A 15,069-nucleotide genomic window follows, 5' to 3' on the forward strand; every position below is an offset into this window, starting at 1 on the left:
AAATGCTGTTGGGTTATTGTAAGTGGGAAAACTGGAATTGAAAAGTAATGTGACCCGGGCTGAAAACTGGAATATATTTTGTATTCAAAGTTAACTATTTAGTAACTATTATAAAATGTCAATCGGACTTCTTTCTCCTTGTTAAAATCCCTTTAATGACTATGTCATACATTGACTCATATTCAAGCTCCTTAACCTAACATAAAAAACCTCCATTTTCTGGCCTCTAATTGTCTCTCCAGCTTCATTAATAACCATTGTCCATTTCAAACTTTAGGTACTTTACTAATATTTGAACTTCTTTGGCTCACACCAAATCATTTCACACATTTATATCTATATGTTCTTATGTTTTCTGTTTTTATTTTTTGCCAGTAATGATCTTATTTCTTTCTTCTTTTGCCTAATTCTTTCTTATCTCTCAAGATTCAATTCAGATGTCATCTGCTCTGCCAAGTTTTCCTTGACCTGCCACAAAGTATCCCTCCTTGTGTTATCATAGCATACCTCTGTTGGGCACTTACGTGTTTGAATTGTATGTTGACTTGTCTTTCCCACTTCACTCTGATCTGCTCAAAGCCAGGGACCATTTCATACTATGTCTTAATCTTTTTATTTCTCATATTCTAATATAGGCTTTGCATATAAAAAGCACTTAATAAAGGTTTGTTGAGACTGATAAAAATAAACTTTCCTTTTGTATTTAACCATTTAGCAAAACTAGTTAGGCAGTTCATTTATGACTGAAAGCTAAAATTTATTTTGTGTGTGTGTGGTAGAGGTTGAGTAACCCTTTTAAGTACTACTTATGTGATGTTTAGAGAAATCTTGCTATATTGATTGATTAGTTTTCAAATTGCATATAAGTATATTGCTATACTTAACTGCTTCAGATGAAAAAGAATTTTAGTTCTAGTTTGAGCTTTCGAGGTTATGAGTTACTTCTCATTTTGTGGTAAGTTTTACTTCATGAATAATCAAACGTCTGGTATTTTATAATAGAAAAAGTAGAACTATGTCAGTGTTTGAAAAGGAGCAAACAGTTTTGACCTTATGTCTTGTTCCATTTTTTTACTCTTCAGCCTAAAAGTAAAAGCTGAGAACATTACCTATAATGGATTATCAAATATTTGCATCATTGTTTTTCTGAGCATTTGTTTGAGTTTTCTTTTAATATATAGGTAATATTGATGCACCAAGTGGTAATAATTTGTACTTTAAATCCATTTGAAACACCTTCTGTTTTGAGCTTTGCACTTTTCCTTTAATCCTTAATTTTATAATAGTTTTTTGAAATATGATTTGCAGAGGAGTTTAATAAAGAAACTGGGCAGGCCCTTGTTGGAATAGAAACACTACCACCAGACTTAAGAGATTTTGTTGAGGAAGACAACCAGCGATTTGAGAAAGAACTAGAAGAATGGGATGCACAGCTTGCCCAGAAAGCTTTACAGGAAAAACTTTTAGCATCTCAGAAATTGAGAGAGTCAGAGTCTTCTGTGACAACAGGTTAGTCTGCTTTTATTGCATTTTATTATCAGTATCATGTTTATTATTGATATTTTATTATAAAAATAAGATATGCTCGTTGAAAAAGCAAAAACAACATAAAACTTTAGTTATCCTAAAATATGAAGACTCCAGTAAAAATCATCTGTAACTCCATCACTCAGAGATAATAAAAGGCAGCAATTTAGTTTACCCCTTTGCCTGATAACACTGTATGTACATATATATCGTTTTCAAGTTAAATGAGATGATTCTGCTAACTCTCCCTCTACCTATTCTGCCTGCTTTGATTGACTTTTCTTGGCAAGATGCTTAGAAAAACTGTGAAACCGCAGGTAACCCAAGCCAATTCACTAAAACTATCAAAGGAATGAACTCTAATAATTTCATATATGAGCAAAATAACACTACTGGTAAATAGTATTAATTCATGTACAGTATTTATTTGATTTTTTTTCAGAATTCTTAAAAACAAAATTAGCAGGAACTAAATATTTAATATATTCCAAGCAAAAATCTGTATAGATCTGTAAAACAAATGAGAAGATGTGTATAAAAATATAAATATTAAACATTCTACAATTACTAGGTGATGAAATCAATAAAATATTAAGAATAACACTGTACAAAAATATGTTCTAGCAAAGCTAAAAAAATACAATGTCTAATGATTTTTTTAAGATTAATTTCATCACTAAGTTGTCAGAATATTTTAGGATGACATTTTGTACTGTAGGAAAGGTGCTCTTTCTGTTCAGTGGTTGGGGAAATGAGAAGAGATAAATTAAACAGATATTTTCCATAACCCCATTTGTCTCTTTCTCTCTCTCTTTTTTTTTTTTAATAACTCTGAGTGGATCATTTTGAATCACCCTTTTTTTGTAAGATCTGTGTGTTTTGTTTTTATTTTTTAAGAAAGCATTTTAGGTGTTTGTTTAATTTCATCTTTTATAGACAGATTCCCATGAAGCTTTACCTAGGTAGGTTTCAGCATTATCATCTGAACTTTAGAAGGAATTATTCTTTCAATGAGAGATTTGTAATACCACAATATGGTATGGTGACTGATGTAGGCATGCACAGATCTTTCCAGACTTGGATCTTGTTCTCATATGAATTGAATAGTTGAGTCCTTGATCTTGTGTTTTTTTTTTTGCGGTATGCGGGCCTCTCAGTGTTGTGGCCTCTCCCGTTGCGGAGCACAGGCTCCGGACGCGCAGGCTCAGCGGCCATGGCTCACGGGCCTAGCCACTCCGCAGCATGTGGGATCTTCCCAGACCGGGGCACGAACCCATGTCCCCTGCATCGGCAGGCGGACTCTCATCCACTACGCCACCAGGGAAGCCCCTTTGATCTTGATTTTAAGTGACATTGATTCAGAATTTTTAAAAGACCAAGATAATGGTATTATACCAACAAAGATACCAACATATTGATACAGAAATGCAGTACAGTATATCTGAATACCACCATTGTAGTCTCTGGTGAGCTCTACCAGACGAGGACTGTACTTTCTTCCTGTACATCAAGGGCCACTGTGTAGAACAGGTGAAACTCTATAGTTTCACAACAATGCAGTTTCATTATAGTAACTTTGTCCATATTAGTAGGAAGTAAAATAGCTCAGTAGCTATCAAGAGGTTTCTGAGTTCAAATCACAGTGTAGTAACTATTTTATAGTTCCTTTCATTTTTGAGTCAGTTCCATCTCTTTGTGATTTCATCCCTTGTCTTCTGTACATATCCTTTCCAAATTACTCCCTAGAACTTGCCCCAAGGCGGAGCTACTCTGTTATTCCTTGCTTAACTTTTAAGTGCTCCAGTTGCACATGGCTCTTCTTATCTTATTAGTGGGAGGACAGGGCTGCATAATTGACGTGATAGTGGCACCTAAGCACTCAGATGAAGGTGAGTGCTCCAGTCATTGGTTAAGCTCCAACCCTATTATTCTTGGCTCAGTTTCCATCTTTTCTGTTTCTCACAAGACTGTCTAAATTTACAGACTTAACACATTTTATTTTTACTAAATCAGACTAATACATATTCCCCACTAATATTCCTATCTGACAGGACTACCATCATTTACATTTGTCATCTTATATTCCCTCACTATGAAAAGGCCACATGTGTGTATGCTCCACACCCTTTTTATCCTGATCAGTACTTCCTATTATACACTTTATATGCTGTTTTGTAAGTCTTAAAAAATTCAACAGTAGGTATTGGGCATATATGTTCATGTCCCTCTTTAGTATTTAAAAAAAAAAAAAAAACTTGAAGAGAAATACAGATGTATTTCTGAAAGGAGCCAGAATAACTAAAAAATAAAGAGATGGAAAAAGTCAATTCATATGTAATTGTTATGATAGTTATCTTCCAGACTGGGTTTTTAGAAAGCAGTGACAATACTGCCTCAGTAGAAAACATTGTGTCCTGTATAGAATTGCTAGAAATATACATTTTGAGTTAGTAGAAATAGAATGTTCTAAATCTATAAATTTGGGTATGAGATTATTGTTTAAAAGATTGGTTTCTATTACTGTATTATCTTACATATCATATTAAGAAATCCATCTTCTGTTACAGGGGAATTTAACATACCACAATTGAATAAGGGAATCTATTATTGTGTTCATTGGAATCACTTACATCCTATCATTAGTAGAGAAATTTTACTTTAATGCCTATGCCATCTTTCTCCTGTTTCTCCTCACAGTTTTCAAAGTAATTTGTTTAATTTGGTATAATACTTTCAAACTGTCAAAGAGAACCTGTGTTTAAATCTCTCAGATGTGCACTAGGATTATGAGTGACTAGTAGAAGTAATACAAGGAAATCCTGTTCATAAAATCCATCAGAGTGATTTTTTTCTCTCCCTGCAAATCTTTTCAGTAAAGCTGTAACCTAAGAACCATTAAAATCCAATTTCTTAAGGGTGATATTCCAAATAAGAATATTAATTTATATAGTATTAATTAAATGAGTATTTGTTCCTCTTCTCTAACAGGTGACCAAGAAATCCATAGGCATCACTTTTCTCACATGATTCATTGTCTTACTGAAACTAAATAATAAATGATAGAAAAGTATTCTTTAGTCCCTCTCACACTACCTCCCTAACCTGCCTACTGCAAAAGAAAACTTACCTTAACACTTACGTGTAGAGATTTAGCCAACAGTTCTTTACCATGGTATATATCGATACATCAGAATTACCTGGGGGACTTTTTCTGAGTATAAACAGGACATACCACCTAAGATTTACTGCGATCAGAATCAGTGGAGGAAGGGTCCAGAGTATATATTTTAAAAAAGATGTTCAGATAATTCTGAGGTATACCTGTGGTTAAGCAGCATGGCTCTAGGCTGTATGTATAAAACAAATTATTCTGAAGGAGAGAGAGCTTTGCCTGTTTTGCTTGTATTACCCATATCTTACTCAAAAACTATTTGAAGTCCTTACAATATATATAACATCGGATTTTAAAAACAAAAAGGAACTGAAAACAAAAAATGACCTCATTTTTGACAAAAATGACCTTATTTTTGACTTGTAGACCAAATGGTCTACAAGTCACAAATAAGCTGATATTCCAGGAAAGTACAGCTGGTTCCTGAGAGTAAGACCTGGTAGAATGAACAATATCCTCAATATTTTCAAGTTCCTTTAAAACAGGGACTGAGTGATGTTCTTATTTAAATCTCCAGAATCTAGCATAATAAATGACACATGGTTGATGCCCCTTGAATATCTTCTGATTTGATTTCATTCCCTATGGAAATTGCAATAATGAGTTTCCTAGGGGTGATCCTCAGTGTATGGGAATGCAACCATTTTAAAAGGATAGCCAGTGTAAAATAGATAGCTAGTGGGAAGCTGCTGCATAGCACAGGGAGATCAGCTTGGTGCTTTGTGACAACCTAGAGGTGTGGGATTGGGAGGGAGGCTTAAGAGGGAGGGGATATGGGGATATATGTATGCATATAGCTGATTCACTTTGTTGTACAGCAGAAACTAACAACATTATAAAGCAATTATACTCCAATAAAGATGTATATATAAAAAAGGATAGCCAAAATAACTATACATTAAGGAAGAAGGCTAAAAAATGTTGTGCAGATATAGCTCTATCCTGGATAAATTTTAGGTTTAACTTTGGTTCCTAAGCCTCTGCTTTCCACATTGCTGAGAATTCTGTTTGTGGTGCCACCTAGGAATCTGAAGTCTTAAAATTGTTTCTGTGATGATTCTATGCAGCCAGCTTAGCATGGCTCTTTATAGGCTGCTTTTGGGGAATCATTGATTTTAAATACATTTCTGTAAGAAAAATGGACTGCTATTCTTTGATGCAGTACTTTTTAAATATTGTTCTAAATGTGCATGTAATAAGTATGACTCATTAGTAAGTTAAGGTATGAAATACTTCTGAAAGATATGAGTTGTTGTTCTTTTTTTAAATAGTTGATTAGAGAGCAGATCCTTATGCTTTGACAGAAAGTCAATTGCTTGTCAAGTTGACTCTCGTAAAATGCTAAAGACCATAACCAGGAAACAGGCATAGAACACCCCCAAGGTCCTCCCAACCCCTTACTTCAACATGAAGGTGGACTAAAGGAGCAAGTTCTGAGTACTCTCAGAATGTTGGATTTTATATAACAGCCAAATAGGTGAATGAGTAAGTTCTATTATCAACATAAAACATGGCTGGAAAATATCTTATGTGGAGGACAGCGATCCAAAAATCTCAGTGAAGCATCCATAAACTAAATAAATGATTAGAAAGATACTCCAGGTACAGGGACATTTTATACCTCTACAGAGAACTGGTCATTCACGGTGAAATGAGTGTGTTTAGGAGTTTGTAGCTGCAGGTAGGTAACCAAAGAAGACTTCCAGGAATTAAGAGTAACAAATGTTACATAAGTAATCATCAGCTGTATTTCAAGCTGAAGCCTGAACAATAACATTTTAATAACTGTGGGACTAGTTAGTACATAAAATGCCAGTTAGTGCATAAAGGAAACAGCATGGTCTCTGTTTATTGAACTCCTACCATTTATATAGGCCAGCAGGGATGAGACTTCTATAGGGATACAGGATGGACAAAAACTATTGTGTGTTCAAAAAACATAAAAGAGCCAGATGTTTTGTCCTAATGTTGTTTTTAACAAAGAAATGGAAATTGCCTAAATGTATGTTACAATATTAGTTGTATGAGCCCTTTATACAGAAGAACACGGTATAACCAGTAAAAGTTGTATCGACAGGAAGAACGTTTGTTATATTAAGTTAAAAACAGTATATTCAGAATAACTTTTTAAAAAAATTTGGGTAGGTAAAATCTGGAATATATAGTACTAAAAATATTAATAGTGCTTATCACTAGGTAGTGGAAAGAGCTTTTTAATTTCTTCCTTTGGTTATTTGTTCTAGTGAACATGTTTTTTACTCTTCTGGTTTGACAAAATGAAGCTAAAACCTCTTTCCTTTTTTATGAAGACCCTCTATTATAATCTGACTCCCTTGTAATTCTTCCAAGACTACTATTCTATGTTTCATCTAAACCAGGGTATTCCCCATTATTCTTGCTTGTAGGTTATTTTCCTGTCATTAAGGCTTTGCTCATGAAGTATCCTTCATTTGGAAAATGTCCTCTTATCCTCACTATTCTTGAAATTTTGTCCATTTTAAGACTTTCCTCATATCCCCAAATCTTTATGAATCCCCCTAATTACCCCTGTAGCAATTATTACCTTTTTTCCTCTATTCTAGTCCCAATCTTTTCTCACTACCAAATTTATGTTATATTTCATCTTGATTACCAGTGTAAAGGCTCATTAATAGCAAGGATTTTATTAATCTTTTATCTGTCCTTACAGTGCCTTTGCATATGCTATTCCTTCTGCCTGGAATCATCTTCTTTCTCATCAAGATAATTTTCTCTACAAATCCTTCGAGACTCAGCTCAGTTGGCATTCCTCCTTTCTTAGCATGCAGCATCATTCCAAGTGTGTGTATTAGGTCCACAATGCTTCTGTATTACCTTGTGCATAAGTCTGTTACTGCATTCAGTACTTCGTATTGTAATGGAGTATACATTTATCTGATTTTGTTGAGAATTCCTTAAAGTGAGTAAATTTTGTCTTTTTTTTTTTTTTTTTTACCATTGTTAATACCTAGCTCGGTACTGAAAATGGCATATGCTCAACAAACATGTTGGGAATGAAGTTTGGGTTTTTTGTTTCCAAACTCCCAGAACTCGAATCCTTATAGGTTTACCTACTGTGATTACAGTACCATTCAAATAAGTTCCCTGGAAGATATTTACACAGGGAAAATTCTAGAGGAAATAGTTTTATATGACATTTAGGCAGAATCATTCAGCATCACATAAGGTTTTTGGACTCAAATCCCTATGTGGAAGGAAACCTTGATGCTGGGCACCTAAGGTGTATTTGACTGTGTCGATCAGATAAAATTACGTTTTCTCTTAAGGACTTAATTTACATACATTGTCCAGGTTTCCCTGGCTTAGACCAGTGTCACACCAGATGGATTTCTTGGCCCTCGTTGCATTAAGCTCACATCCTACTATCAACTACTGATGTTTTACCTATAACAGTGAGAAGAGACAAAGGGGGAAAACACAAGTAATGAAAGCTTTATCAACAAGAAGTCTCTCTGTTAATCCCTAAAGCAGCTGACTTAAGCCACTTATGAAACCTTCCAGAAGCAGAAGACTTGCTAAGCTGGAGTTGTAGTGGTTAAGATTTTCTTAACCTTGTCTATCATACAGGGACACTGAAAGAACATTGCAGTCCAAAGTCAGGAAATAAACAAATGAGGACATTTAACTTTTTTTAACTTCTTTACCTATCACACACATTGTAAACATTTCTACCTTTAGTTTTCCTTGTCATAGTATATTTCACTCCCATTATCCTAATTACTCATACCCCGAATTTAAGTCATCTTCACATCAGTCTCCAAACCTTTATGTCTAAAATGCATCTTGAATCTAACCAATTCTCTCTTTCTTGCTGTCTCTGTTATCCAAAAGAATAGTCGTTTTTTGCTCGTATTATTGTAGTACCTTTTAGTACTTTCATTGACTTCTAGTTTTACTTTCCTCTCTAATCTGTTCTTTGCAGTGTGGTCAGAATAATGTTCTTTAAACTTGACATGTTGCCATTGTATTTAAAACGTTCATTCACTTCCTTTGCCCTTCAAAACTTTTGTGACTCAAAGGCCTCCGTTTTGTCCCTATCTGCATCATCTCTTGCCACCTCTCCCCTCTTGTAATACTATAGTCCAGCCACACTAGATGCCTTTTGGATTGAGCTTATGCTCACTTCATGGGCTGTTCATTCTTCCATTTTCAAACCTAATCCATTATCCTTCAGCTAAAAAGTCAGTTTATCTCATATCCCATAATCTAAATTACCCTTTCCCCATTTTATTCCTATAACATATTATTATGATATTGTCACAATTCATATGTGTGATTCTTTGGTGAATAACTTTCTCCATAGTTGACTATAAACTCCATGGGGGTAGGGACTGGCTGCTTTGTTCACACCCGAGTCCCAGTGCCTAGCCTAGTGCCAGGCACATAGTTAGACACTTAATTAGAATTCATTGGATAAATGAATGCTCGTGCATCTATGTTGAAATTACATTATTTCTTTTTGAATAATATTTCACTTTGAGAAAAGTTTTAAGTTAGTAAAATATTGGAAAGGTAGACAGTAATCCTGTCGTGTCCCACCAATTGATTGAGCAAGGACTCATCCTATCCCAGTAACGCTGTAGAACATTTTAGTGTACTTTCTTATTTCTTTTTATCCATTCATTAGCTTATTAATTCATTTGTTCCATTAAGTTATTGTGTGCTTATTATATGCTAGGTATTGAAGAAATAGCAATACAAAAGGGAGATAGCATCACTGCTCTTTCGATTCTTACAGTCTAGCAGGGGGATATGGGCTTGAAACAAGTACTTAACAAAAATAATGAAGTTATAATTGTGGTAAGTGCTATTAAAAAGAAAGTATACGTTTACTCTAGAGCAGTTATTCTCACCTGAGAGTGATTTTGTCCCTCAGATGGCATTTGACAATACTGGAGGCATTTCTGGTTGTCACACCTGCGGGGACAGTACAACTGGCATCTGGTGGGTAGATGCCTGGGTACACAGGACAATCCTCCACTCCAAAGAATCATCTGAACCAAAATGTCAGTAGTGTTGAGGCAGAGCAACCCTGCTCTAGAAATGGGGTTACCAGGAATACTTCCATAAGGAAGTGATATTTAAACAAAAGGATATATAGAAGTTATTAGATGGGGGGGTGAGAATTGGTGAACACACAGGCAAAGGGAAGAAAATGAGGAAAGATCCAAAAGTTGGAAGGTAAACCTCTGATGTATTAGATAAGCTGAAAAAAGGCTAGTGTGTGTTCCTTTTTGAGTAAAGGGCAAAGGACACCTGGCAATGTTGGAGAGATAGGCAGAGACCCATTTATATAATGCCTTGTAGGTCGTATAAGGATTTGGGGGCTGTCTGTTAAATACCCAGTGGACATTCAGAGTACATTGTTGCATCTGTGGGTTTTGAACTCAGAACATAGTCAGTAGATATAACTTTAGGAGTTCTTCACAGAAGTAGTATTTGAAGTCTTGAATTTATATTGGTACCAGTTTGGCAAGTTGTAATTGTTTTTCTCTGACAACACTCAGCTACCAGGAACAGGTTCAGAAAAGATAGAAGGTTGGGTTCATTCAGGGTTAGGATTTTGTTAGGTAAGTATGAAAAAGGATACTGTGTCCAGATAAACAGCTACTGTGCTCTCTACAGAAACTCAGACCAGGATTGTTGTACAAACCACCCCCCTACCTCTTTTTTTTCTTTTTTTTGGTAGAATGCTCGTGATTTTCCAAAGTTAGACTTTGATACTTATCATGACAAAAAATTTTACTATGAATTTCTTAGCATAAACTATAATGAGTGCTTTCTTCAGTAATTATTTGACTACTCTGAGATCTGATTCTTTCTTTTGGTAAATTCTGGGGGAAGTGCTGTATATTGAAGCATGTATTACTTTAAATTGAGTAAGTAAAGTAAAATTAATTATTGTATAACTTCAAATGAGAAATAAATAACAGATATATCTTAGTATAGACTCACTGATTTATATTAGATATACAATTGATTCTTTTCTCATGAAGCACAAGCAGGAGAACCAGAATATCTAGAGCAGCCATCAAGAAGTGATTTCTCAAAGCACTTGAAAGAAGAAACTATTCGAATAATTACCAAGGCATCACATGAGCATGAAGATAAAAGTCCTGAAACAGTTTTACAGTCGGTAAGAATTTTCTCTTTTAGCTCTCTGAACATACCCATCGATGTTCACGAGGTTTCCTAGCAGTATAAGGAGAATGACCTGTCTGGGAGTCAGGAGAGACCAGGCCAAAGGACGGCTTCACTTGAACATGATGAGTGATTGTAGGTGTCACCTAACTGCCAGGCGGTAATTTCCTCAGCTGTAATTTTTAAAATGCTTCTTTTAAAAAAAATAAGTTTATATCTTCCTGTTAAAGAATTATGAAAAATTATAATCATAGACTGAACTAGTCATTTGATTTGGAACTTAAAAAAGAGAAGTACAAAATTTAGCATTAATTTTCTTTTCCCTCAATCCCTCCTCCCATCTTTAGTCTTATTACATTGAAATAGTTGGGAATATAAGGTTTAAATTTCATTGTTTCATGGACTGTGTTTAACAAAATACTAGATAGTGTAGGTTAGAGTATTATTAGTAGAATAAATATGATATTATAAAACACTTTATGCATATTTCAGTAGTGTCCTATATAAAATTGTCATTATAAGCCTCCTTTATTGGTAATTTTCAAGTATTCAAGTGTGTCTTTTTATAACAGTAAGTTGAGCACATTGGTATTGCATTACGTTTCAATGAATATGATACTCTGAGAGATGTTTCAAGAATTTCATACTACGAAACTATTCAGTTGCTATAGTCATTTATTTTTTATTTTATTAGTGAACACAAGCAAGTCTAATACAAGTTTCGTGATAGCTAATTTTAGGATTTGAAGATTCCACTCCTAGAGTGCTAAAGCGAACAGGACATGTAATTTTTCAACACATTTTCCACTGAGTGAACTTAATCTCAACAATAGCCTGCTAATTACAGTGATGTCTTTAATATGATAAGATCTTGATTAACCAAAATGTTCGATTAATAGGGTATTCTGTTAATTATGTTTTGATGAACAAAGTAATCAAATTATTTTTTAATTTAATTTCCTTTTTGAAAAAGTTTGATTATATATCATCTTACCCTAAAAAATGTATTAATATAGATAGATTTTTTTTGATCATTTTAAATTTTGCAAATATCCCTAGAGACTAAAAAACTTGCGATGAGGAATTGCTAACTCTAAAGCACTTCCTGAAAAATGATTCTTTTAATAGATCTGGGATTTCTACTTCTTGGGGGATGGTAGAAGAAACCCTAGGGAGGGAGAAAAAACACAGGAGTAGATAACAAGGGAGAAATATTTTTGCCTGATATAAAAAAAATAATTTGCCAGGGCTTTTGGTAATTAAGATTTTTATTTGTTAGAGCCTACATTATGGCTAATAAGTATCATTCTTTTAACTGGTATCAGAAAGCTGCATGCATTACTTAGCTTAATGTAGAATCATGATTTTTTTTTTTTTTTTTTTTTAGTTTGGCTAATCATGTGTAATTTAAATTTGTAGAAATCAGCACTTAAATTTTGATTGATTAGTTAATTCCTATTGATATCATCTTATAAGCTAGCAATCTACTGCTTCACCTTTACTTGAAAAAAGATGGCATTGAGGGAATATGATAGCTAGCATAAATATTTTTCTATCTGGCATATCTTCTGGAGTAGCACCAATAGTTGGCCACATTGTCTGTGTAAATTCTGAAGCATGTCTGAGAATATATTAATCATGACTGTCTGACCAGTGGTTCCTGGTCTCATGGTCAGTTGCTTAGGATCGTGGTAACCACCTACTGGGTTTTCTCCTTTAAAGGTATACCTTAGAAACTAAATTTCAGAGTCTTCAGATCTAGGGATTAAATAGTCCTGGGTTTTTGAATATTAATTTTACTTCTTGCTAGCTATGCATACTTGAATAAGTTGCTTAATTTTTCTAAACCTTAGTTTTCTTTTATATAAAATGGAGGTGATTGTCGGATGAATTAAGATCATTTTTTAAAGTGCCTAGCATGTAGTGTAGGCCCTAAGTCGCTCTTTATTTCCTTCTGTTACTTAAGTCTTAAACATTTCACAAATATACAATAAAGTTCCAACCTTAGTAGAAGAAGAATTTCCTGGAAAGCTTAGAATCACAGAAACCATAGAGAGATACTCTCCAAATGTTTAGACAGCTTGCTTTTTAGAAGAATGTCTTTCATTTTAAGTGAAGTATTTTAGAAAATTTAAAAATTCAAAAAAGTAGACTCTAAGAAAGAATCATGCATATTTCCACTACCCAAAGTTAATCACTTAATAAGTTGGTATGTTTTCTTTCATTCTTATTTTTATATACAGATTTGGGATTTAGTTTGTAATTGAGTTACTACTGCATATAAAATTTTATATCTTAACTTTTCTTCTTTTAATCACTGAACATAACAGTTTCCCCATGTTACAAACTAAAAAACATGTAATGGTTGAATAGTATTCCATTAAGTGATTAAATTCTTATTTACTTACTCATTCCCCCTTGTATATTGATTTCTACTTTTACATTATTATAAATAGGATGTTAAAAATGAAACTTTTTCCATATTTCTGGTTATTTCTTTAGACTAGATTCCCCATAAGTTAGTAGGTTAAAAAGGTATGAGTATATTAAGGAAGCCAAAGGGGTTGAAGATATATAGCTTTCTAATTACCCTTTTCTGGGACCACTTTTTAAAAAAATCATGTATTTAATAGATTTTAGGCAATTAATAAAAATCTTTGTGTTCTAATTATTTTTACAACTTATTAACTGAGGAACTTATCTTTAATCTCTTTCAAGTTCAGCCTTTGTTAAGGTGTTCATATGGGACCTGACAGTAAAAGGTAAATGTACTTTACTTCAGTGAACCCTAAAATTCTTTATATTAAAAAATTTTATGGTACTTTAGGATATCTAAACTTGATGGACACAGAATAACTACATGTGCCCAAAATTTCTTCTCTTTTTCAACTTTCACCCAAAAAATTAATTAGTGTTATTGCTGTTGAAACTCTTGTGTGGCAACTGGAAAGGATTATAGAACATTTATTTTTCCTAAGTGCAGTTTTTTTTCAAAGGAAACGTCATTTTGTAAGGATAAGTATTCTAAGGAATACATTTTCTGGTTGCTACTTGCCTTAAATTTGTATTTTTTCTTCTTAATATAGTATTGTTTTGGGTTGGTTTGCTTATGAGAAATTTTTCACCAAAAGTTCAGACAAATTTCTTAGTTAACCTGCTTATATTTCACTCTTGTGAATGGAGACATAGGACAATTCTTCCTCTCTCAAATGCTGGAAGGATTAAAAATCCTTAACTAAATGTCATAGACCAAGCTTATCTCTGTAAGTAGTAATATTGGGTTAGGATTATTCAGGTATAAGCAATTTCAAGAAGCATAATAGTATAATATTTGTAATACCTATCATTTATAGAACAACAATTAACGTGTCAGGTTTTGGGTTAGCTGAATATTAGCTCTCATGATCATGACAACCATGCAGGTTGTTTCCTCTTGAAAAATTGAGGACTCAAACAGAACGAGGAAAGCTTTTCTGAAAATGTTATGGTTAAAAATAACATTTCTTTTAAAAGAAGCAATGCCGGGTTTGGCCATTATTCTTGTTTTGTTGTTCAGTTAAACTTTTTCTGCATATGTACTTTGGAAAAGTCGGAAAGTCTTCACATCACTAAAATTTACCTGTATTTTAAACTGCAGTAAAACCACTCTGTTTTTATTAAAATTTTCTGTTTATTTGATGTCACAAGTAAAGTTCATCTTCGCTTAGGGAAATTTTTGTGGTGCAATTTGAAATTACTTAAGCAAGCTGCTTTCAAACATCTTAAGTACTTCTGAAATTTGTTTGTAGGTAAATAGTGAATATGCTAGTTATAAATCTATTCAGTAAAGTAAGATCCTTGTGAAATCTGAACAGTGTTTTGAATGAACCATATTAGTGTCTTTGAGTGGACTTTCTGGATTTCACACTGGCTTCCACTCCATTAGTTTGGGTTAGTGAAATTCTTAGAATTTCTTAACAAAGAAAAGAAGAAGAATCTGACTGAGTTTTTAAAAATGGACATCACTTTCTAGCAGCTTTCCCCAAAACAAGGATTCACTGGACACTCATGATGTAAATATATTGTACTAGATCTCATAGGCTGTGACCGAGTGGGTTTAAACACAGTAGAGTGTGGATATTAAGTGGCTATACAATCGATTATTAGAAAGGATAGAAAGGTAAAATCATAAGAAAGGAAACTTACAGACT

General features: G+C 33.7%; 1 protein-coding gene across 2 annotated transcripts in view; it reads left to right on the forward strand.

The window, feature by feature from the left end:
* USP25 (ubiquitin specific peptidase 25) overlaps positions 1 to 15,069 on the forward strand; it is a 139,476-nt gene that overhangs the window by 95,991 nt on the left and 28,416 nt on the right. For both annotated transcript variants that reach the window (XM_082625213.1, XM_082625214.1), the window contains exons 17-18: positions 1,309 to 1,509; positions 10,735 to 10,874. In XM_082625213.1, the coding sequence (XP_082481339.1) occupies positions 1,309 to 1,509; positions 10,735 to 10,874 (341 nt within the window). The remainder of the gene's footprint in view (positions 1 to 1,308; positions 1,510 to 10,734; positions 10,875 to 15,069) is intronic.

This window comes from Mesoplodon mirus, assembly GCF_964341445.2.
Source record: "Mesoplodon mirus genome assembly, chromosome: 6".
In the NCBI taxonomy this organism is placed as follows: domain Eukaryota; kingdom Metazoa; phylum Chordata; class Mammalia; order Artiodactyla; family Ziphiidae; genus Mesoplodon; species Mesoplodon mirus.